General features: G+C 33.7%; 1 protein-coding gene across 1 annotated transcript in view; it reads left to right on the forward strand.

The window, feature by feature from the left end:
• Positions 1 to 24,791, forward strand: part of SEMA5A (semaphorin 5A) — a 464,624-nt gene extending 439,833 nt beyond the window's left edge. The window contains exons 17-21 of the mRNA XM_036757261.1: positions 10,816 to 10,986; positions 13,464 to 13,619; positions 15,333 to 15,380; positions 17,477 to 17,688; positions 20,008 to 24,791. Coding sequence (XP_036613156.1) covers positions 10,816 to 10,986; positions 13,464 to 13,619; positions 15,333 to 15,380; positions 17,477 to 17,688; positions 20,008 to 20,127 — 707 coding nt within the window. The 3' untranslated portion in view covers positions 20,128 to 24,791. The remainder of the gene's footprint in view (positions 1 to 10,815; positions 10,987 to 13,463; positions 13,620 to 15,332; positions 15,381 to 17,476; positions 17,689 to 20,007) is intronic.
• Positions 24,792 to 26,181: the final 1,390 nt, after the last annotated feature.

Consider the following 26,181-nt stretch of genomic DNA (forward strand, 5'->3'; position numbering starts at 1 on the left):
ATCATTTTTCAAGAAACTGTCAAGGAGAACTGCCCTGATATTCTAGAACCAGAGGGTAAAATAGAAATTGAAAGAATCCACTGATAGCCTCCTGAAGAAGATCCCAAAAAGAAAACTCCTAGGAATATTGTCGCCAAATTCCAGAGCTCCCAGATCAAGGACAAAATACTGCAAGCAGCCAGAAAGAAACAATTTGAGTATTGTGGAAATACAATCAGGATAAAACAAGATCTAGCAGCTTCTACATTAGGGGATTTAAGGGCTTGCAATATGATATTCTGGAGGTCAATGAGGCTAGGATTAAAACAAAGAATCACCTACCCAGCAAAACTGAGTATAATGCCCCAAGGCAAAATATGGATTTTCAATAAAATAGAGGACTTTCAAGCTTTCTCAGTGAAAAGACCAGAACTGAATAGAAAATTTGACTTTCAAACACAAGAATCAAGAGAAGCATGAAAAGATAAACAAGAAAGAGAAATTATAAGGGACTTACTAAAGTTGAATTGTTTTGTTTACATTCCTACATGGAAAGATGATGTGCATAATTCATGAGACCTCAGTATTAGGGCAGCTGAAGGGAATATATATATATATATATATATATACATACAGAGAGAGAGAGAGAGAGAGAGAGAGAGAGAGTGGGCGCACAGGGTGAGTTGAATATGAAGGGATGATATCTAAAAAAATAAAATCAAATTAAGGGATAAGAGAGGAATATAGTGAGAGAGGGAGAAAGGGAGAGATAGAATAGGGTAAATTATCTCACATAAAAGTGGCAAGAAAAAGCAGTTCTGTAGGAAGGGAAGAGGGGGCAGGTGAGGGGGAATGAGTGAATCTTGCTCTCATTGGATTTGACCTGAGAGAATAACATACACACTCAATTGGGTATCTTACCCCACAGGAAAGAAGGAGGATGGAGATAAAAAGAGGGGACAATAGAAGGGAGGGCAGATAGGGGGAGAAGGTAATCAAAAGCAAACCCTTTGGAAAAGGGACGGGGTCAAGAGAGAAAATTTAACAAAGGGGGATAGGATAGGAAGGAGCAAAATATAGTTAGTCTTTCACAACATGAGTATTGTGGAAGGGTTTTATATAATGATACACATGTGGCCTATGTTGAATTGTCTTCTTAGGGAGGGTCAGTGGGGAGGGAAGAAAGGAGAGAATTTGGAACTCAAAGTTTTAAAAGCAGATGTTCAAAAAAAGGTTTTTGCATGCAACTAGGAAATAAGATATACAGGCAATGCAGCATAGTAATCTATCTTGTCCTACAAGAAAGTAAGGGAAAAAGGGATGGGGGGAGTGGGGTGACAGAAGGGAGGGCTGACTGGAGAATGGGGCAATCAGAATATATGCCATCTTGGAGTGGGGGGGAAGGTAGAAATGGGGAGAAAATTTGTGATTCAAATCTCGTGAAAATCAATGCTGAAAACTAAAAATATTAAATAAAAAAATTATAGGGTAAGGAAGTTGTTCATCAAGGAAATTATAGCTGGTGACATTGCCTAATCCACTTTATCTGGTAAGCTAGGTCTATAGGGTGGGCTCAAGAAGTTTTTAAATGAAGTTAGATAAGGCAGTGTTGAGGCAAAGCAGATAGAGTCCTGGACCTGGCTTCACAGAAAAGTAAATTCAAACACTAGATCTGATTCTTACTACCTCTATGACTACAGGGAATTTATTTAACTTCTCTTAGCTCTTAGTTTCTCTTTAGGTAGGCAACTACCTAAAACTTATCTATTTAATAACAGATGAGTTAGTGAGAGTGTGTGTGTGTGTGTGTGTGTGTGTGTGTGTGTGAGAGAGAGAACACCTTTTTAATATAGATAATTTCTACAGTATCAAAATCTCTAATCAGGAGAGAATTCTGCATTAAGGTTAGACTAGCAGATGGGAGGTAGAAGTCAATGATATTCCAGGATTCAAGGACCCCATGAGAAATGTGGAAGACTCAGAAAACAACACACAGTTTTTGTTGTTGTTTTTGCTTTGGTTCCATCAAGCAAGAGAAGAGGAGACAATACAGATTTTTTTTCCATTTTATTGAAAGGAACCATTTCCCACAAATTTAGCCCTGAGGATATCTAAATTGAAAGAGGAAATGTTCATCATGACATGCAATATTTCTTTAGACGCTTGCAAATGGAAAAGTTTTAGCAACTGTATCATGGCTGCAGATGTACCAGTAGACCTCAAGGACTGCCTTACATTTACTTGTGCTACATTCATTCTGGCTTCAGAACTCTTCCATTCCCCCTACATACCTGCAACACAATGTTGTGTGTAGAATTCTAGTATAAATGTAGAAGTATATATGGAGGAAAAGTTTATAAGTAAAGTCTAACCATGATAAGGATTGGTCTAAGTAACAGTTTCAGTACCTCATGTGAGACTGCCTATGTCAGCTATGGTTTTTTCCTTTGTTTTTTCTGTGGGGATGATGATGAAATATAAATAAGAATACATGGTCAGATTGCCACCTTACTTTGTGTGCTAGAATCAAAAAAGTATTTAATAAATGATTGTTGAATGAATTCACAAGTGAACTAAACTTTTAGCCAAAAACGTCAGGGACATCTCATTCTTTATTGATGACAGAAAATATTAGCTGTTAGTCAGTATGTATATCATGCACACACACACATATGTTGGGGGAGGGAAAAGAAAGGCAAAGGGCAAGGTAACATAGAGGTTATTAATATTCTATGTTTTATCTCAAACTTGCTACTATACCACCAATCATTATCTCATCCTTGGTTGTAAGAAAATTCATCAAAGCCTCTTAATCTACTTATTGTACACAAATTTGGGGTAAGATAGTGTTGACCACCTTATTAATAACTAAAAAAAAGTACTGTTTTAAATGTGTAAGGATAGCCTTGCTAATGTTTACCAACAAAATGAACTATCAAAATGACTACAAAATCAACCTATGGGAACAGTTTGATTGTTTTTCCCTTTATTTTTTGTCCTTTCAGTTTTTTTAAGTTTTAATTATCATTTATGAGAAAAGGTAGTCAATTTTTAAAATAAAATAAGAAAACGAATAATAAAAGCAAGAAAAATGATTATACAAAGTTGAAATATGATTATTTGCAGATCATTAAAAAATAAAGCAATAATGGCAATATAAAACAAAAAGGTAGCAACTAAATTGTTCTATTTGTTTCCTTCACCCTTTCTAAAATTCAGCGAGCTTTCATTGCTGTTATTGTTTTAATGTACATATAGTTATCATTATGTTGTTCTTTTTTCTGTTTTTTACTCTTTATTATTTCCTATTAATCTTCATATCTGTCTTATAATTCTTTGCATTTATCATTTCTTATAATATTATTACATTACTTTGCTATAGGATGTTTTATTCATCAATTCCCCAAGAATTAGACTATTAGTTTGTTTTTAGTTTATCATAATAAGCGAAGTTATATTACTAGCTAGAGGCATAGTAGGTTGAGATGTAAATAATGAGTTGAGAAGACCTGGAGTACAGGCCCTCTCCTGACACATAATAGCTAGCTAATAATAATAGCTAACTTTTATATGGTGCTTTATGGTTTGCAAAGTATGTGTGTATAAATGTTATATAATACATATATGGTTATATATAATGTGACATGCATAATGTTATATAATACACATGTTATATATGTTGCAGGGCATTTATATGTGTTTTATATATGTTGCATATGCTGCAAAGTTTTATATATATGTATATATATATATGATTGATTCAATTCATGCTCTAATATATTAGCATGCCTTTCTTCTCACAGCCATATCAGCATCAAATTTCAGCGTCTTTTAATATCTTTGCCAATTCTGTGGGTGTAAAGTAGTATCTTAATGTTATCACTTTGATTATTAGAGAATGCAATACTTTTTTTAATGTGGCAATTGACCATGCACACTTTTCCAACTCTTTTTTTTTCATGAAGAGGATAATGTCCTGCTGTAGCAAGTGTCTGTTTGGATGAATAGCAACAACTGGATCAATAGTTAATACTGCATCAAGTATAAATAGATAAGCATTTAATAATCACCTTCTTAGTGCTAGACACTCATTGCTCTGAAACCTATTGCATGTTCAGTACTAGACTAACCAGTGGAGAATACAGAATACTTTTTTTCATGTGGCAATTGATCATATGTATTTTCCTTCGAGAGGTACCTTTCTAGGCAAATGACTATCAATTAAACGTTATTCTTATTCATAGAAATATTGACAAATTCCTTGTTTGGATTTCAGACTTTTCTCAGTACTATTTATTGAAATGATTTCCCTCATCTGTTTCTTTCCTTCTTTTTCTGAATACATTGCTTTTTTTGTGCAAAAGGTTTTACTTTTCTGTAATCTATTACTAAGTTATGAACAGTTATTTTGTCTTTCCACAATTGTATATGATAGTTCATTATGCTCTAACACTTATGATGCTTTGTATTCAAATTTTAAAAGATAAGAAATTTGTCACTTAGTGGTATATACCTATATACATCTATGTACATATATACGTGTGTATATATGTACATATACAAGAGTGTGTGTGTATATGCCAACTCCTATTTTATGATGAATTGCTACCCAATTATTCTTATAGTTTTTCTTTCATATAGAATTCTTTTCCAAGTGTTTGTGATCTCAGGTTTATGAAATATTAGTCTACTATATGTACTTGATTCCACATCATGATTATTCCACTTCACCAATTTACTATGTTATATTCTGGTTCTAGTCATCATAGCAGCTAGGTGGCACAGTGGATACAGTACTGAGTCCGAAGTCAGAAAGACTTATTTTTCCTGAGTTCAAATTCAGCCTCAGATACTTACTAGCTGTGTGATTCTTGGCAAGTCACTTAATCCTGTTCGCCTCAGCTCCTCATCTGTAAAATGAGGTGGAGAGAGAAATGGCAAACCACTCTAGTATCTTTGCCAAGTAAACCTCAAATGGGGTCCAAAAGTGTGGGACATGACTGAAACCTGAACATCAACAACAACAAAAAAACAAGCAAGTATCTGCTAACTAAATGAAAAGATAGAGCACCAGCCTTATTGTCATGAAGACCTGAGTTCAGATATGGCCTCAGACCCTTACTAGATGAGTGCTTCTAGTAACGTCACTTCACTTCTGTTTGCCTCGTTTCCATAGGGATAATAATAGCATCTGTATTGGAGAGTTGTTGTGAGGACCAAATGAGATAATTATAAAGTAGGTAGAATAGCACCTGGCATGTGGTAAATACTATATAAATGGTAGCTATCATAATCATTATTGTTATCTGAAGCATCCCACTGGTGTTTTGATTAATATTGTAATTTTTGGATAGTATAAACATTTGTCAAAAAGCAGCCCAATGGTAATGAATAGAAATTGTAAATTATCCAATTTTAGTTTGATTTAAAACACACACTCATGCACACACACACATACAGACACATATACACACACATATACACAAACACCAAAAACAAAACTTCCTAACAAATAGTGGTCCCCAGGAGTGCAACTTATAGCCTCAGCACTGGTAAGCTCTCTCTCAATGGAAAGCTTCAAGAAGACAGTAGATACTGTACTGTAGATACTGTAGAAAGGATTCTTAGGCAAGCATGAGATTCACCAGATCTCATCTAAAATCCTTTATAAATCTTGGATTTTGTGAAATTAGCATTTCTTTATCAATATAATTGGACTTTTAAAATACCTCTTATTGGTTAATTCATTTTTAAAATTATAAATATTCCCTTTAATTTTGATGATTTCTGTTTTGGGTATGTTTTGAGAATACTAATTTGTTGAAATTCTTTTCTTTTTAAACTAGAAACTCAACTCATTGCTCTCGTGCTCTTTCCCTATCTTATTAATACAAGCACACAGGGATATGAATTTGCCTCTGAAGTTATTTTGCTTTATCTCAATGATTTTGATATGTCTATAATTTCTTTACTTTTTTATAATTTAGTATTATTTAGCAATTCATTTTATTTACCATCTAAGGTTGTATTTTTATCATATTTCCTCTTAATTTTGAAAGTAATTTTTTAAACTCCTGCTATTCTGATATCACATATAATCGATTAACCTCTAGAGCATATTCAACTTTTTAAAAATGTTCCATCTTTTTTAGTAAAAAGAGAATTCTATCTCCCTTTAGCTATTTTCATAAACCTTCCAAATCTCCCCTTTTATATTAAAGTCCCTAATCCTTTCTAGTTTATTTTTCTTTCTGGTTGCAATGTATTCAACAAACATTAAGTGCCTACTGTGTGCATAACACTGTGCCTGGTTTTAGGAATTCAAAGACAAATATCACCCTTTTCCTGCCATCAAGGAAATTATATTCTATTGACAGTCTACACAACATATACAAAGACAAACATATACAAAGTAATTCAAACAGAAGGTGGTATTGGACTGAGCCTTGCAAAAATTAAGAATTCTGAAGAGCAGAAGTGAATAAGGAATGAAGTTCATGGATGGGAGATGACTTGATCAGTAAAGTACAATTTGATTAGAGCACAGAGTACCTAAAAGGCAATAATGTGAAATAAGTTTGTGAAAGTTGGTAGCCAGATTGCAGAGTGCCTTTTTTTCTTTTCTTTTTTCTTTTCTTTTCTTTCTTTCTTTCTTTCTTTCTTTAACCACACTGGGTAGTTGTATTTTGTTCCAGAAACCACTAGAATTCATTGCTTCAATTCATCACACTTTTTAGTGAGGTGCTAAAATTGATGACCGTTAGTGTTTATCTGTCCAAATCCTTTCATGATTCAGTTAATTTTTACTTTAAAATTTTAGTTACTATATCACAAGGTATATTAAATTTTAATACTGATTTTTTCATTGCTAAATTTCATATATTGTCCCTATTTTATATAATCCCCTACCTATCTCTTTTAATACTTTATAATTTTAATTTGCTATTGCAATATCAGGATTATATCTATTCTTTTTTTGCTTTAATCAGGTGAAGCATAGTATGTGCTATTGTTACTGGCTATATACACTTTCATCTATGTGTCTCTATCTTAGATATATTCCCTTTAGGCAGTTTATTGTTGGATTATGAGTCAATTCTTTCATGTTCAAGGTTATAATTGTTAACTTTAATTTTCCCTTGCCCATATTTTTCATTGGTTTGGATCAGTAGGGAATACAAGCTAAGTTATTAAGCTAGCTATCCAATCCTAACCTTAACCTAACATACTTTCTCAATTTCTACTATGACCTTGAAGTTTTTCAAAATACTTAACTTTCTTTCCTTCCCCATGTCCTTGAAAATTTTTCTTTGAGATATTCTCTCTCTTGTTCCTTTATTCTATTTATCTGAGGTGTATATAAACAAAGTATTCTTATACTTGTTCCGTCTTTCTGCTTTTTTGATATTTCTACGTTTTATTTTTATTTGTCGTCCACCCCACCAAGGCTGATTGTATCCTTTTGTCATTAAAGCAATCTTGCTTTATGTTGAAGTGTCCACTAGTCATTCCAAAGCTTTTGTTGCCTTGAAATTCCCTTGTGGTGATTAGTAGGACTTAATCATAGCAACTTCCTGTTCTCTACTGTCTCCTTATGCCACTGGCTAGAGTCTAGTTTTATGTCTAGTTTTACAATTATTGGTTCGGTTCAATTAGCTTATTTCACTTCAATTAAACAGATGTTTATTTAGTGGCTACTCATGCCTAGTGCTTCGCAGAGTACCTTTCACAGTGCTTGATAGATGTTTATTGAATTAGGTTGAATACTATGTGCAAGACTCTGTGATGAAATATGGGGGGACAATTCCCTTCGAAGGGCTCACAGTTAATTTTGGGAGCTTGAATAATCTCTGTCATTTCCCCCCTATTATTCAATTTAATCCCACAATAATATACGCCACATGGACATCTTGTTCGTTTCTTCTCTTTCACTTAGTTCCATTGTCAATAAACTGAAAACATTCTGTTATGAAAGTGTTTTCAGATGCTAATGATTTTGCTTTATAAAGGCAATGATAAGTAGCTGAGTGAACTCTTGCAATGGTAATCTTTCACTATATTAAGAAAAATAAAGTTCAGTCTGTATGTATTACTATTGTAATAACTACAGATTCGTGTCCTTGTGTACAAATAGCAAGAACCAGAAAATATTTATATCCCCTATTACAACTATTAAGAAATGTTTGCCTTTGTCTGATCCTTATTTTATGACAATGTGTATGTTATCCAGCATGCCCACAGGTATATCATCAATCCCTCTAGAAGTTTCTATCAAGATGACCCCCACTTCCCTATGAGGACTGGCCCTAAGAATTCATTAAAATGAATACATGACTAAACCTCATCCTGTGCATTTCTAATCTATCATAAGCATTATCATATAATATCATATATCTCTATCATCTTTGTAAGGTCTACCTAATGCAGATACACACACACATGCATACACAAAAACACATACAAATACCTCATTCTTTTTCTTTTTTCAGCCCAAACATACTTAGTTCAAGCAGGACTCATATGCCGTGGTTTAAGGCCCTTCACACTTCTGTTTCCTCTAATCTGGATTCTTTTACACTTCTCATGGTGTTCTCTAAATTAGAGCACCCAGATGTGAATACATTACTCTATCTAGAATATCTTTAGTCACTAAAATTTGTTATGATGTTTGTGAGCTACTATTATTTTCTAGAATTTCTGGCAAAGGTCACTTCTTTAAGGAGGAAGAAATTCATTTCATAAAATTTATTTATTATCTTGACTGGGTATTGCTGTGGCTTGACGTTAGAAGAGTTTTCCTTACTTTTGTCTTGACACTGGACTTCAATGACTGGAGGAGAGAGTGAGGCTGATGACTTTGTACAGTTCTGCCTCTCTGCCTCACTTAAATCTAAGGAGAGTGCTTTTTGAATATAGATATATATGTGTGTATGTATATATGTATATATATTTGAATGTACTAGATAAAGCTAATCTGTCATATATAATCAAAGGTACATGTGTTATGGCCTCCTTCACCAAAGTCCTACTCTGATTTGTTATCATGGCATGGATGTGATTCTAGACTCTTGAATGATGTCTTTGTCAATTAAATAAAAGTCTTGCAGGTCCTAAGAAGCTAGAAAAGCCTGGAAATGCTCTGTATATAGCCTAAGGACTAGCCTATGTCCTGAGAAACTCATTATCAAAGCAATGTTAACTTCATTGTCACTATGAATTCAATACTGGAAAACAGATTCCAGAATATGAAGAATTTTGTAACTTATACAATTTCAAAACATTTCCAGGATTACTTACACAGTTTCACATATCTACATTAGTAAATAAGAATGGCTGTATTTCCATAACCCCTGCAGTATTTATTTTCCTCCATCTTTTCTAGGTTACATCTGATACATATATGTGTGTATGTATGTATATACAGATACACACATATGGATCTGTACATAGATCTATCTCTCGACATATAGACATATGCATAGTTAAATGCTATTTTCATTTCTCTTTTAGTAGTTTTGAACATTTGTTTAGATAGTTATTGATAGTTTGTAATTTGTTCTTTTGAAAATTATTTATTTTGAGTATTTGTTGGAGATGGAATGGCTCTTACAGATTTCAAATATCAGACTTATCAGAAATGTTTAATGAAATATTTACATATCTATATTTTTTCTTCTAGTAGTACTGATTTTTTGCTATCAAAGTTTTCAAATAAAAATTGTCAATTATACCTGTATGATTTCTTTTATACTATGTTTTCTTATGTGTTTCCCACCTCTCTAGAGCTGTGGAAGATATATCTTGCAATTTTCTTGAATTTTTTAGCTGTTGTGATTTTTAATATTTATATTGCTAGTCTTTTGGATCATAATATAGTATATAATATGAGACAGCTCTCTAAAAATCTTCTCCACCTTTCCTCAACATATTTTCCACTATTTTCTTGTTTATAACGATTCTTGTCATATAAAGTGACACTTCCCCAGCAGATTTTGTTCTTCTGTTTGTCAGTCAGTAAGCTTTTATAAGTTTTTACTGTGAAGCAGGGATTATAGTAAGTACTAGGAAATAAAGGCAAAAATGAAACTATTCCTTCCCTCACAAAGCTTACATTTAAATGAGGAACCTTACACGTGCGACTTGATCATACTGACTAGTTAAGTACCACTGATCTGAAATCGTGGTGGCTGACGACTTCTTCCAATTTCTGTCCATTACTTGCCACCTGTTTCTCTGCTTTTGTTTCTCTGGGGTTCTCTCATTTCTCAATAAGCTGAATTAGTTCTCCTACCTACTTATTCTGCCATCTTTTCAGAAGAGAAGGGAGATTGTGGTACAGTGCATTTATCATTGGCTCAGGAGTCAAAATACCCATGTTCAAATCGTATCTCAGACTAGGTTGTTGAATGAGAGGAACTCTGATGTTCCTCTGCATCACTCTGTATCTATGGTTGTGTGTACCCGAATCAAGCTTTCCATTCTATAGTTGTAGGTGTACTCTAATTTTAGTGAGCCATATAACAAAGAATATTGAGAGAGTTTTTTTGTTTCTGATTTATTCTCATATATGCAGTTCTCATCTCTCCCACCTAAGTTTAAGCTTCTTGTTACATATGTGTGCATATATGTATATATGTCCATTTATTTGTATACATATGTATACGTATATTTTAAAAACCAGAACAATGTTGTTCTGAGTGTAGATGTTCCATAAACATTTGTGGAATTAATGAGGAAAATGAATAAATCAGTGAATTGAAGTATGGATGAATCAGAAAAAAATTATTCACTTGAATTGGAAAAATAACAACTCGGATTTTTGTGTCTCCTTCACAGTTGATGGCGTTTGGTCTTGTTGGTCGCCATGGTCGAAATGCTCAGCCACATGCGGAGGTGGGCATTATATGAGGACCAGATCATGTACAAACCCTGCCCCAGCATACGGAGGAGACATATGCCTTGGACTCCATACTGAAGAGGCTCTTTGCAACACGCAACCATGTCCAGGTAAACATTTAACCTAGTTCTCTTCTTACTGGTGTTGATTTATTTGTTCTGGATACCACTATCCACAACTCAGTAAATAATAGAAGATTAAGAAATTCAGTATCACATACTTATATTTGTATGTTATATTAACTGTATACAATAACGTTGTTCTTGTCAGAATTTGTTATTTCACGGCTTCCCTCTTTTGTAGGAACATTAACAACTCCATTTCACTTTAAAACCCTCCCATATAAAAGCATTCAGAAATTTTCTTATTTTTATTGTTTTTTCAATGATTTGGGAGGAGGGGACTCCAGACCTACAATTTAACCTATGTATGGGCTCCAGGTGAAGAAATACGACTTCTAATAACACAGATAGGCAAGTATTCTGTAACTTATAACCTTAGGATGCTAAGAAGTTAAATGACTTTCCCAGAGTCACATAACTGATATTTCAGAGGGAGGACTGGAACTAAGGTAGTTCTGATACTGAGGGCATCCATGCAATCCAATCTTAATGATCTATTTTTTTATTTAAAAATGTTCAGAAATCTAGTTAGCCCAATGATTCTTTTTTTTTTGAGGGGTGAGGGGGAAACTTGGGTTAAGTGACTTTCCCAGGGTCACACAGCTAGTAAGTGTCTGAAGCAGATTTGAACTCAGTTCCTCCTGACTCCAGGGCCAGTGCTCTATCCACTGTACCACCTAGAAGCCCCTCTCAATGATTCTTTATTGTCTTTTTCATAAAATTATTTCTAAAGTATAAGAGGTATGAAGTCTTCATTAAAGAGCAATGACTGGACAGTTTGGGAATCCAGTTAGATAAAAAGAGAAGAAAACATGTAGCATAACAAGATCATGACAGAATATGAAATTAAATTAGAATTAAAATAGATAATATTAAATAATATAAATATAGTAAAAATATAGATATAAATAGATAATATTGAAGAAATTAAAAGAGAAATTAGAGATATGATCTGAAATAAAACACACAGGATTTTTGTTGCTAAAATCCATGAAGCATTGTCAGGGCTTGATGTGCCATGTCAAGGTTGTGTATTGGAAGCATTGAACCTGGAAGACTTGCTAGTGTAGTTCTTAGTTAATTTATATCAAGGAATATATGAACAAAGATTTTGTTTTGATTTCTAGGATATGTAGAAAGTTCACCATAAAAATTTTACCTTCTGTTTCCCAGCATTTTACTCTGAATCTAGAAATGTTTTCTTTCATATTATAACCAGCTAGAGGTGGTCCTTCTTGTACCCTCATGTGTCATGCCTGTTTCATCCCTCCTTTTGTGTATATTAAACTCTAAGATTATAGTTTTTTAGTGTACCTTATTTACATACTAGGTTTTTAGTTCCTTTAGAGCAGGATTGTCATTTTCTTTATCCCAGTACCACACACATAGCAGGGATTCTATGAAAGAATTTTTTATGGAAAAAAAAAACAAACAAAAAAGAACCATGAAGCTGAGCAGGACTAAATTAAGTCCTTTCCTTCTAGATTTGGAGCAGACATTTTGCCTTATTTCCAAGTGTCAAAGGCAAAATTAGATTTCTTTTTTTTCCTTGCTTTTTTCCTTTTCCTTTTTCCTTCCAATGATTCAGAAGGGCAAAGGAGTTAATATTTTTAATGTTTTAATTTTGTGGAACTTCTGTCTCAAAAATTGATGTTCGGGTCATGAGAATTAATTCACAAGATTTGATTCTTTAAGCTTAAATTGATAGCAAAATTAGCATCATTTCTTTCATTTCCAAATAGTTAACATTAGGACCACCAGCTAATGTTCTATATTAAATAGGTGACTTAACATCCCTTTGACTTTTGACCATTATCAGGGTTCTATTTTTGTGAGCTCCAGTTACTCACTGGGAGTTTTAGAGTAAGTGGCCTAAATGTAGAAATGGGAAAAATTGGTTTGTTTGACATATAGCACAGACTTTCCAACATTACATGAATGGAATTATTGTTTATAACTAAAGATAAGGGCTGTTGAGGTGTCTGAAAACTTCAATTCTCTTCCTAAAGCTTTCTCCATAACAAAGAGTTATTGTCTTGATATTGAAATTTAGTTCCGGAGGAATTGTTAGACAGCACATTCTGAAGGATTGATCTCTTTTCATATATGAACATACCCTGCAATAGGGTATGTTGCTTATTTTATGCCACAGGACTGACAGTTTTTACACATTAACAATTGCAGAGGCAAATATATTACTGTACTATTGTCCAAATACAAATGAAAATACTCTAAGTAAATTAGAAAAATGAAAAAAATTAAGTATATAAAAACCTATATTTAGTGTGGAACACATTTATTTAGGGCCTTGCTTAGAAGCCATGGCTGCTATTTGTTCATTGGCCTTAACGTTAAATTGGATTTTCTTACTAGAGACACATATATTTGCACTTTTTCTTTTGGTGGATTAGATTCTAACGTGAAATATTTCCTATCTCTTCCTTTTCTCCTTCTGGCTCTTGCAGATAGTTGGTCTGATTGGTCAGACTGGTCTGAGTGTGACTCTTCTGGCACTCAGTTCCGGGTCCGTCAATGTATCATTTTATTTCCTGTGGGTAACCAATGTTCTGGAAATACCACAGAAAGTCGGTCTTGTGTTTTTGATTCCAATTTCATTCCAGGTAAGATTAAGGATATCTATCAAAGGAAACAAATAAATTTTAATTATAAAACATGAAGTGATTGATAAGTCTGAAATCTCTTTTGTTTTAAGAGATATCAACAAAAAGTGACAATGGTTCCATCAACTTATGGAGATAGATAAGAAGATAGATAAATAGATAGATGGATAGAGAGATAGAGATACTGTCATAGTTTGTGTATAATTTCTATGTATAAGTTATATGTATATACGTGTGTGATAGTATATGCATATACACATATATAGCTAGATATGTGCACAGTATTTTATATTACTTTATCTCTTAATAAAGACAATCACTCTTGATTAAAAGTAAGATGTATCAAATGCATAGTTTAGCTGTACAATAAATATTTATTAATATTAATCATTTAAATTAATACTAAGTTAAATATTTTAAATTGTAGAAGCTGGAAATTGCCACTACTATTTGTAGACGACATTCATAGAGTCAAACAATTAGAACTTAAGAGTTTCTAGTCCAACTTTCTTATTTTACAGATGAAGAAACCAATGCTTTAGGTGCTTAAGTGATTAAACCAAAGTCACAGTAAAAGATATTGCTTGAACCTTAAACCAGGGCTTCCAACTCCAAATCTAGTTATCATTCTACTGTACCACACTGCCTTGAGCAATTGTATTAGAGAATAGACTAAGTCCTTTATACTGTTTTTCTGAGAATAACGCGCATGCACACACACACACACACACACACACAAACATATGCATGTTTGCACATGCATACATATGCATTTATCCATAGGCACACATACATACGTATATGATATTTTTACCCAATATATAAGTAAACCTTTGGAATAAGAATGTGATATTTCAAGATTATATTATATTAATGCATCATGTTTTTGCTTTTTCTTTATGTATATGACTAAGATTATCCTATTTGGGAAAGAACCATCATTTTTAGTATTCAACATTTCAGTACATTGTAGATACAGAACCACCACTCTTCATTTTAATATAATCAGAATTTTAATTTTCATTTCTAATGAATGAAAAAATGGCTATAGAATATTCTAGAACTCCTTCAATAGTTTTGTCCCTTTGGGGCATTTAAATAGTGAAGTAGCTTCTAATCCTATTGATACCCCACTTGTGGTTCTGGATGTGACATTACATAAAGAAGGAAGTGAAAATGTTAAACTCCTTTACTTGGGCTGGTAATGTCTTCCTTTGAACTTTTGTAGATTGATTCCACACTGCAGGAAATATGGCAATTTGGGTTTTATATAAAAGTGGAGATCTAAGGCAAGAAATTGACAGGCTATGACTCTTTACAGTTTCACAGCTGGTGATGGACAGTTTAGCAGAAAAACCAACAAAAACTCTGGGATTGTTTTGAAGTTAATCTTGTATATTCAGCCAAAAGGAAAGTATTCAAGTATCTGATCTTTCTGATAGACTAGACTTTTTCCAGTCAAAGTAGTCTCATTAATTATTTTTGATGACCAAAGAAACCATATGCAAATCAAAACAATATCCAAAGGGCAAAAAAAGATAAGCAGGCATAATTTATAATTTTCATATAAAGTGAATCTTGTGCATCCTTTCCAGGATTCTCTGTATTAAGGGTAGTTTTTATAGTAATCAAAATTGTTAAAATTTTCCTTAAAGTGACTTTTACATGCAACAGAAAAACACTGTATATATTATATGTTGTTTTTTCTTTCAGAAATATCTGTAGCAAGATCCAGTAGTGTAGAAGAGAAAAGATGTGGTGGTAAGTTTTTACTCTTTATTAATGTCAGATTCACTCATTTCTAGATTTTCTACCACACCATTTTTCCTCCCATGGGTTCCTTTTTGCTTTCATTCCTGTTGGCTAAGAAAGGCAGACTTTAAGTTTCTAGAGATACTCTAGAGGCCCTAGACTCCCTCTGAGTCAGCAGTTGTGTTAATGGGAAACAATTTGTAAATACATGATGCCTTCAGTTAGATTTCCCATGAGTAAAGTGGAATTTAAATGATTTATTCAATTTCCAATCTCAGTCAAAGGCAGAGAAAGTCTCAAAACTCAAAACCTTACTGGATTAAGATGGAACCATACATTTCTACACTATATATAGAATTCCCTTCCAAAACATGTTAGAAATTTCAGCAGCCCAGAAAATGTCCCAGAATAAAATTAGGTTACCTATTCCTATGTCTTTAAAGCTGGTGGATTGTTGAGAGTCCAATGTTGAATCACTTTGGGAGGGAGAATAATGTAGGAAAGAATACATTAATGTTGAATCTGAAAGACTTTAGGAACAAGCTGGGTCACTCACATTTACATAAGTTTCTTTCCTGGGAGGCAGGTAGAAGGACACTTTTCCCCTTTTTGTCTAGGAAGAAAGTGAGGGTCAGAAAAGTTAAAGGACTTAGACAGATATATACAAATAAGCATAAGATCTAAGGACCAAAACACAGTTCTACTAACGAGCTTTGTGTTACTTCCTGGTTCTGGGATACCTAATGAAAATATAGCTTAGTTGCTGAACTCCTGAGACCTTTGCAGATTTTTCCTCTGCTGGCATGGGAGGGACAACCCAGATTCACTTCTAAGATGAAAATTCCATGTTTTCATCAATAAATTAACAGCTATAGACACTATCTGAGGTTGTTCCTTAAAGCAATTTAGGTGACAATGGCATAGTATTTAGAGTATTTCTAGCTTCAAAAGTATCATGATAGCTCACTTTTATAGAACATTTGGTCCTTTACAAAGCACTTTCCCCAAAACAATCTTCTGCAGTTGAATCCAACACTCTCGTCTTCCCCACCCCACCCCCATTTGACAGATGAGGGAAATAGACTATAAAAATAATGACTTAAACAGGGTCATAAAGTAAGGGTCAAGATCCAGCCAAAACTTGTCTTCTGACTCCAGAATTCAGTCTTTTGCTGGGTCAGTGTTATATTGATCTGATTTTAAAATGTGTATTATCAGTTGGGAAGATTTAGCCAGGGAATCACTTGCCAACAGTTTCCAGATAAATTGGGGTCTGTGGGTATATTGGGGGGGGATGATACAGTATTTTATTACATGTAATATTCACATATCCAATCTTCATCTGAATAATGTTTTAAAAAGGTTTTTACCAGCTTGAAATCTATCAGACCCTTTAATAGTGTTGGCATTATTAGTAAACTCTTTCAGAGACCTTGTTTTGTTATTTAACTATGATTCAAGACAGTTCTAATACAGAGATGAGGACAAGTGAGTTAATAATAGCTGAAATGGTTAATATTTATAGTCCAATAAATATAATTATTAAGAAAAAAATCAGATGCTATTAAAAAGGGATAAGGCACCAGAATCTATACAAATCTGTTGAAAATCTATTCCACATAAATAGGTTTTGTCAGCTTTTCATTTTGGGGGAATTTACATTAAAATACAAAACTAAAAGGAGGCTTTTCATGAAAATTTAAATGCCTTTGTTCAATGTCATCAATACATTTTCTTAACCAGATTTAATAAATGATACTTTGAGGGAAAAGACACATTTCTTAGAAGCTCTATAAATACAGAGTTATTACACTAGGAAAAAAAAAGGAGTGTTCTTTTATGAAGGCTACAAAAAGAGGGATTTTTGCTAGGATGTTAAATATTCAGTGGTGTATAAAAGGCAGATTATAATCCGTAAGAGCATTGGCTTAGAACATACTGGCTCTTGCAGGAAGCAGTCTTGGTGAGCAAGCCATTTTAAAGGAAGAGACTATAATTTCTTTTATTTTGGGAGAGCCTCCGGGCTTCTGTCATCTGAGGACTTTGAGCTTTTACACAACATGTCTGCATGAAATATAATATTGCTTCGGCTATATGCTTTTCAGAGTTCAACATGTTCCATATGATTGCAGTGGGATTAAGCAGCTCTATTCTTGGTTGCCTCCTTACTCTGCTCATCTACACATACTGCCAGCGATACCAGCAGCAGGCCCATGATGCTACTGTCATCCATCCAGTCTCACCAGCTCCTCTTAATACAAGTATAACTAACCACATCAACAAACTGGATAAATATGATTCTGTAGAAGCAATCAAGGTAAGAAATTGGTAGAGACAATATGAATGCAACATACATATAGATCTATAAAATACTGTGTCTATATACATATATATGCAAAATGAAAGATTGAGACAATTATTTAGGGAATTCAGGTTTCAAAATTCTTGCTTTAAATCTTTTACTAATTGTATAAGTGGGAAGACAGGAGGTGGGGAAAAAGAAGGAAGAAGGGAGACAGACTAAGAGAAGGAGAGAGAGAATAAGCATATAGCATAAAGGTATGCTAAGACAGCATCAAATGAATTTTTGATAAATATTTGAAATCCTTGTGAAAATTCAGAAAATATTAAACTTAATAAAAATATTCTGCTTGTCACACTGAACTCTCTATCTCCTATATCCCTAGAAATCCTTGTATGTTCAGTGGTGAGTTAGAGAATTAGAACAAATGCCCAGCTATGCATAAGTGAGGAAAGTAAAGCTAATTGATAATTAGAGGTAATCAAGAAGGAAAAAAAAGATTCATAAGTTCATTTCAAGAAAGAATATTTAGGTAGAATTCTGGCACACTTTGGAATTCCATAAGTAAATATTTTATGGGACTGTATTTACAATTTTATCTTTCCTAATTACCTTTAAAAAATTAATAATGTGTGATTTTCCCTATCAAAAGAATAATACTTGGTATGGTGGTTAAATGATAATTTTTTAACCTTTTCAAGGGCCTCTAGCCTCACTAGAAGCATCTCCTCTTTATAACTGAGGGGATGAAGAAATAGCAGTTGACTTTATTTGCCATCCAACATAAGAGCTGCACAAGTCAGAAGGCTCTGGAGGCTGTGGATGAGTTCTCTTTCCCACTATATCCTATCATATAATTGAGGGTAATTCCCTTTATTGAAAGAAATTAAACATGGACATTCCAAATAGGCTCATTGCTTTTCTTTCAATCTTAGTATTTCAGTCATTTATTCTCAGAAGTTTTTCCCGTCTTCTGTGGCTTTCCACCATAGCTTGTTCCATGAGCACCTCTATCTTGAGGACAGTTTGAATCTTTAAATCTTTGTGTTATTGTTTCTTGAATTATCTTTGGTTTTTTCCTCCCTATTAGCAGCAATCCATTCTTACTTGGGCTCAGACTTTACAAGTTTGCTCTTTACATGGGTTCCCTAATATACTAGCAATCAGCATGAATGAAGTAAATCAACTAAATTAGGTGAAAAAAAGACTGTGAATGACATGGCTATTTCTGAGTTGTGTCCCTGGAGAAAGACTGAAGGGAGAATTGAACTAGGCTTTACTCATGTGTAATTGGGTCATAGATCTAGAATTGGAAGGGACTTCAGAAATCATCTGGCCCAGGAGACTGAGGCACAGTTGGGCTAAGTGAATTAAGCAAAGTTACATAGAAAATAAAGGTCACAGATGGAATTTGAACTCATGTCCTCTGATTCCAAAGCCAGTGATCTTTTTATTTTATTACAGTGCTTATAAGAAAGAAGTCTCATAAAAGTTGTACTTAAAGTTAGAGTCTAACATGTCCTTTAACAGTTGTTGTTATTATGGGCATATCAGAGAGCAAGGATTAGGGCACAGAAGAACTAGAATTGTAACCAGTCGGCAGATTTCACCAGGACCTGACTGTTATGATATTGATGATTAGGAATTCCATTTCCATGAGGCATTTGTGTTGATTTCTTTCTAATCTTTCATGAATCATCTGGTAGCTGTCAAAGTACATTGCATGGAATCGACAGGGACAAGAAACCAATTCCTAGCATCAATCCTTATTGCTTGGGGCTTCTAAATTCTGATTCCCTAGGAATAGACACATTATATTAGAAAAGTGTGGAAGAACCATCTAATAGAGGACAACTGCAGAAAAGGCAAAGAAAAAACAGTGGAAAGATGAAGATTGAGGTTGCTTGGGAAAAGATGAGCGAGTTATCACAAGCCTCTTCATATATGGTTCTATGATGAGCACTAAGCAGGTAAAGGATTAAGCAATGTTACACATTTCTGTTCTTCAGGACTCACTGGAGTTAGCTAAACTTTCTAGTAGATCACCTTCACTCTCTTCCAAATAAAATAATTTACATTTCCTTATAGTTACTGATTTCAAGTGAAATTTCAAAAGGATATTTTAAAAAATAGAACCATACTAGATATTCTTTCTGACAGGTAAGTGTCCAGTGTGGCATATGATCTGGAAACAAAGAAGGTAGCAGAATATTTTATTATCATATTTCCCCTGTGAACTTACATGAGAACACAAGTTCTCAGGTAAAGGGCTTCTCCTTATTATAATATCTTCCAGAAATACAACTTACTCAATTTTTTTTATCCTTCTTACAGGCATTTAACAAAAACAACTTGATCCTAGAGGAAAGAAACAAATACTTCAATCCACATCTCACTGCAAAGACCTATTCTAACGCCTATTTTACAGATCTCAATAATTATGATGAGTACTAATAGATCTTATATTTTTGGTCTCTTGTAATTCCCCAGTCCCCCAAGGCCTGTGCTACATGACTGCCCATGTGTTTGAGGCTTCAGAGATGAAGTTTGGAGACATTTCAAGCACACTTCAAGCCATCAGTGTCCCATTGCTGCCAAAATCACATACCCTATCACAACAAAAACTCCATGTAACATCATGAAAATTTGGTCTCCAGCACCTGTTCATAGCTGAATGAGCCATGAGAAATAGTTTGTCACTGTGTGTGAAGTTTTCTAATTGTGATCAGTCAAATTTCTCTAACAAGTTGAGGATTATTTTCTTGAGATTTTTTGTAATTGTGCTACCTGCCTTTGGAGATTCCATTCAGTACACTACCATTGGCTTCCTTTAGGTGTGTCCTTTCAAGATATTTTAGAAGAGGAAAATGAGTAATTAATGATGAGTCCCTCTAAATTAGCTCTACATAACACTGGATAAAATGCCGAAGAAAAATTTTACTGTACAGATGTTCCGCAGTGACCCCAGATGTTCCCCAATCTAAAGAATGTTCTGGCTGGAATGCTTGGAAGCAACCTCTCTTTTTTTGGATTGGAAATGGAATCTAGCCTGAGTAAGCCAGGAAATATGAGATGGCTTACGTCTGCAAAGAAGATTACATGAACCCTTGAGACAACTCAAGCTTTTTATCTTGTCACATTAATTATTTTTGTTGTAAGTTGGGGAAGAGAGTAGAGGGATGAGGTGCAGATTCAATTTGAAAGTTTCTGCATGTTACTGGTTAACTAGTCGTCTTGTAACATTTGGTTGTGCATGGCATTCCAAAGTCCTCCCCTCCATGTTGTTTGCATAAGGGATCCACACATCTGGTCCATCGACACGCTCAAGGAGGCCAAAGCATGAACTAACCAACTGCATAATAATTGACTTACCACTCCTTCCTTGGCTGGCTTGGGAACAAACGGACAACACAGAACTGCTTTTCTGGTTACAAATCACTGTTTGTCAATGCCTGTTTTGACAAATATCCAAAGTGCATTTGTGTTATGAAAGGCAACTTTTGCCATCCTCCTGAAGTATTTGATATATGTTAATCACCCCCTGACAAGAGCATTAATGATGTTGTTTAAAGTGGGCTTCCTATAAGCCAGATGCTGTAAATAGTTAATACTATCTAAGTTTTCAGCTGTCATCTTCTGCCTGTAACTTCAGGTAAGGGGACTGATAACTAGTCTTTACTTTTGGTGCCACTGCCCTTGTTCTCAGAGTACCTTCTATTGTTGCAGTATGACAACTTACATCTGAGGCAATTAACTTCAAGGATTGCCATACAGAGAAAAAGGAATGCCTGTTAATTGGTCCTGAGGTTCTGAGCAATGTTTATTGATAAAAGAAATATTTCAGTGCTTTAGTATTTAGCACTATCTACAGACATTTCCCAGAAGGTTGAAAAAAGTCAAATTATTTTTATGTAAACAGATGCTACACAACTGTTCTGTTGTGCAATGATATTTGAACGATTTCTTCTAAAGTGAAAACAACAGTAAAACATACTTCACCTGAACAGCTATTGGCATTCTGACAAAAACAAAACAAAACAAAAAAAAACCCACACACACAGACTGATAAACATGTGCAGAAATTACGTCTAGTAGAAAAATCAACCCCAATACTGGCAAAACTGCACTGCAACAATATTGAATGATATAGACTCTTTTTAAGGATGTGCACATGGGAATGTCTTACTCTACAAAGATCAAAGCAAAAATTTAAGATTAGAAAAAGCCCATGATCTACCATGTAATTCTATCAATTGAGAAATGTTTCTCCTCTATGCATATTTTCAACATCTACTCTGTACTAAAGTTTTAAAAGGCAGATGATCTCGGGGAATCTGATGGCGTCTCTGTGCAGTGCCTCCAGGATGCTTTTCCTGATGAGCTCATTTTGCATCGTATTTGTTATTTGGCCGCATCATCAGATTGTGTTGTGTGTATATGGATTTACATTTAATGAATGAAACAGTCAGATGAGCTTCCTCATTGTTTTTGCTATTTGTGGTGTTTGTTTTGATTCTTCATAGAAGACTCAATCTCTCCCATCACTTCTCCATAAGGACCAAGTGCTGTCCCTGGGTAGTTCTTTATTTCATTTTTCCTTCTGAGTGATTTTCTTGTCTTTAGAAGTGATGCCATCTATTTTCATTCCTAGGAAGAAAAGAAAATTAATGTTTCAAGTTCAATAGAGTAGTTGGAAAAAGCTTTTAGAATGATAGCCAATCTGGTATTATAATCAGTCTTCCATAGCATCTAGGGGAAAATAACAGAATTTTCACATAAATAACCTACAATTCTAAAGATACCCACTACCAAAAAAATCTTTACTCTTATTTCCTGCAGGCTATTCAAATAGAATTTTTCTACATTCTGAATTTTAAAAATTTTAAATAGCAGCAATTAGATTAGAAAAACTAAAATATATATTTCTTGAACTATTTTAGCCATGTGAATTTTTATTTTTTCCAATAATTTTAGTCATGTCATATGTATATATATATTCTTTATATGTCTTACCTGTTGTTCATACATCTACACAATTTGTCCACACAATAATAACTGAACACCACTAGCAGTAAGCATTTATATAAAATTATTCCTTTTTTAATATAAAGCATTGAACTTCCGCAGAAACTTTGAGGACTAGCTTGACCCCTTTTATTCCTTGTACAACTTGGTTTTCTTTTTCCACTGGAATAAAAACTAGAGGTATAACCCACAGTACCTTGATGCTATATAGCGTTTTGGATCTTTGGAGCAAAGGATGACATCAAATGATGTTTTAATCAGTGTTTCTCTTATGATATTCAAGGTTAAAATGAAAGGTCAGGTGAACTTCACTATTAAACTGGCTCTTAGTCTTACAATTTGGATTCTCTTGTAGTAATTCCTGCTAATGTTCAAAGTTAATCTCTCCTAAGATGATGTAGGGGCTAGAATACTGGACTTCGAGTCAGGAAAACTTAGGCTCTAATCCCATTTCATCCACACACTAGGTGTTTGACCCCATAGGAGTCACTTAATTTTATTGGGCTTCAGTTTTCTCATATGTAAAATGAAGAGTTTGGATCTTATGGACTCTAAGGTGCCTTCCAGTTTTAAGGCTACAATCTAAATCTTCATCTAATATCTATGCTAACAATTTGTAGAATGGATGAGAACCCAAATTCTAACATATTACCTTAATATGTATATATTTCAAATAGCTCCGGGGATATGTATACAAGAAAAAGTAGGCATCCATTAGCAATTTAGGAGAGTAAAATCAAAAATGAGTTTGAGATATCACCTCAGTGTTCTGATCCACCCTCTTGCTAGATAAGCGATGGTCATACAGTAATTGTGCTTAATATGTATATATACATATGTATATTTAATTGCATCTTAAGCACATGTCTGTTTTTATGCTTTTAAATATTACATTAGCCATCCACACTTCCCTAGCATTACAACAAATTTTTAATAATTCTAATCAAATGCTTTTTACTTAGGATTATAGTTTTCACATTAGAACAAGAGAATAGTATTTGTTTTTGTTACTACATTAAATATCAGTGAAATTCTAGTGAAATTGAGAATAGAAGGTGCAAAATATATCATTAAAAACATCACATCCCCAAAACAACATTTTGAGTGAGATATGTGAATACATAATACAAGCCCATTTCACTCATACACAAAATGGATTCATTAGGTCTATTGAATCCTAAAATTATGCAAAATACAAGAGGAACAAGTGTAAAGCAAATGCTAGTATTTTTCGTTTTAACAATATAAAATATCACTGGAACATTTTTTCTAAAAAAAAATTCAATGATAACCCTAAAGAGAAGTAGAAAATATCATCCTTTGTGTATGACTTTGAGGATATTCTTAAATCATTAAATCTGTAACCAAAATGACAGTATTTTAAGTGGAAGTCATCTTTATTTCAGTTGACCTCTAAAACAATGGATAACAAGAGTATTCTAATGTATTCAAGTGAAGATTTTTGGCCATTGATTGTTGTTTAAAGACTTCAAACTTACACTGTTAAGGGCCCTTACTTTAAAGGACCTTGCTTGGTTTTCCAGATGTCAGTGGAAGGAAACACATTACCATAGAATTTATTTTAAAACAGATATAAAAATTCATACTTTTATATAAAGCAAAATGGATTATTTGGCTCAACTCTTTTCTTCACTACACACTCACTACACACTACAAATTAAGCATTTTCCCCTTTAAAGTTACTAAGACCTTGGGATACTTAGAAGTGTTTTTCTCTTTTTTCAGGTAATCAGAGCAGGAGAAAATTTCCCAAAGCTTTCAAACAGCTTTCCACATCAGCTGCATACATACCATAACTGCACAAATTTCTGTAGCCTCTGGATATCATTTAACACTTCATTGTGTTTCTTGTGCATGAATTTTTACTGTAACATCACCTGTATCTTAATGCAGTTTTTAATCTCTCTACTATTGCTATTTACAAAACCAGTGCCATAGAATCCTCTCATATAAGAAGGCTTTGGGCTAGATAACAGCTAGCAACAGCTGTAGTGGGTGAAAGTGTTGATCTGTGCAAATCGGAAACCAAAAGTTCTTAGTGTGGAAGACTTTCTATGGCTGTTACTTCATGATGTTGGGTGGGGGAGGTGGGAGAGAGAGAAAGAGGAAGAGAGAGAGAGAGAGAGAGAGAGAGAGAGAGAGAGAGAGAGAGAGAGAGAGAGATGGAGATGTTTATTTGCACCAGTCTGACCCCTCTGCAAGTGGAGGACACTTTTATAGAGCAGCTGTTCCTATTCATTTGTGGTTGGTGGTTTCTGCTAAGATTCACTCACAATCAAACTAAAAAACAAATGAGGTTAAGGGTTTTTAAGTAACGGGATTAAGGCCACATTTTAAACAATTAAAGGTTAAAGATACTACAAATTCAATGATATCTATTTGTCCTTGCAAGAATTCTAAAGGATTTCTGTTGATGATAGAGTAGAACCTCCCCATAATCATGCAGATATAGAAAGGAAAACTTCTGGATCACATTTGCTGGTTTTCATTTGAAGTAGACTCAAGCAATATACATTATTTTAATAAAAACCCACAGAAAATCTAACTAGGGAGATAAATATGCTACTAAAATATATTATATCCATTGTACTTTGATATGATAAAAAAGTATTTTTTTAATTGGAGGATTATACCCTACATAGAGGTCACCTGTAACTCCATTTGGGTCTATAAAAGAGAACTAACATAACGATGATTCTTAACTAACTAAAAAAGATGGTATAGTGGAGAGAGTGCTGGACTCTGGAAATTTGGAAACCTGGATTCAATTCCCATGTCTGCAATTAATTTAATGATATTGGGCATGTTATCTCACTTTTCTAGACTTTCGTTTCCTCATCTTCAAAGTTAGGGGGTTAGACTAGATGATCTCAAAGTCCTTTCTAATCTATTGCTATCCTTCAAAGAAATGTATACATGAAGATGTTGTTGATTTTCATTTAAATAGTTTTTAAGTGATATTGTTTTCCTCGTGTTCTACTATAAGACAAAAAAATCCCACAGTTTTTATTACTTCTTTTGTGCTTTGTATTATTGGAATGCAATGGAAAAGACCAAATTATTCAGTCTTATTTATTGAGTTTATAGATAATTTCTGAAAATAGGGAATTCCTCCTCCTTTGTGTATGTATCTCAATGGGAAAAGAAAGTTGACATCATAATAAAGTGCAAAACTAACTAAAAAATGAGGTCTATACAAAATATTCACTCAATTTAACATGATAACTGACCAAGAAAAATAATAAAAATACAAGTAAACCAAAATTGGGAAGACCTAATTCATAAACTCATATAAATCTCAGTATATTCATAGTTCTAAGGGAAAGAAGACTCATTTTTTTCAATTTCTTGAAAACCATGTGGTTTAGTCATGTCAAATGTTTAAATTCAGAGTTAAGTATTCATTTCCAACTTGGGCAAACAATAATGCCTCATTTATTTAAGTTTAAAAACAGTTTTCTC

This window comes from Trichosurus vulpecula, chromosome 1, assembly GCF_011100635.1.
Source record: "Trichosurus vulpecula isolate mTriVul1 chromosome 1, mTriVul1.pri, whole genome shotgun sequence".
Lineage (NCBI taxonomy): Eukaryota > Metazoa > Chordata > Mammalia > Diprotodontia > Phalangeridae > Trichosurus > Trichosurus vulpecula.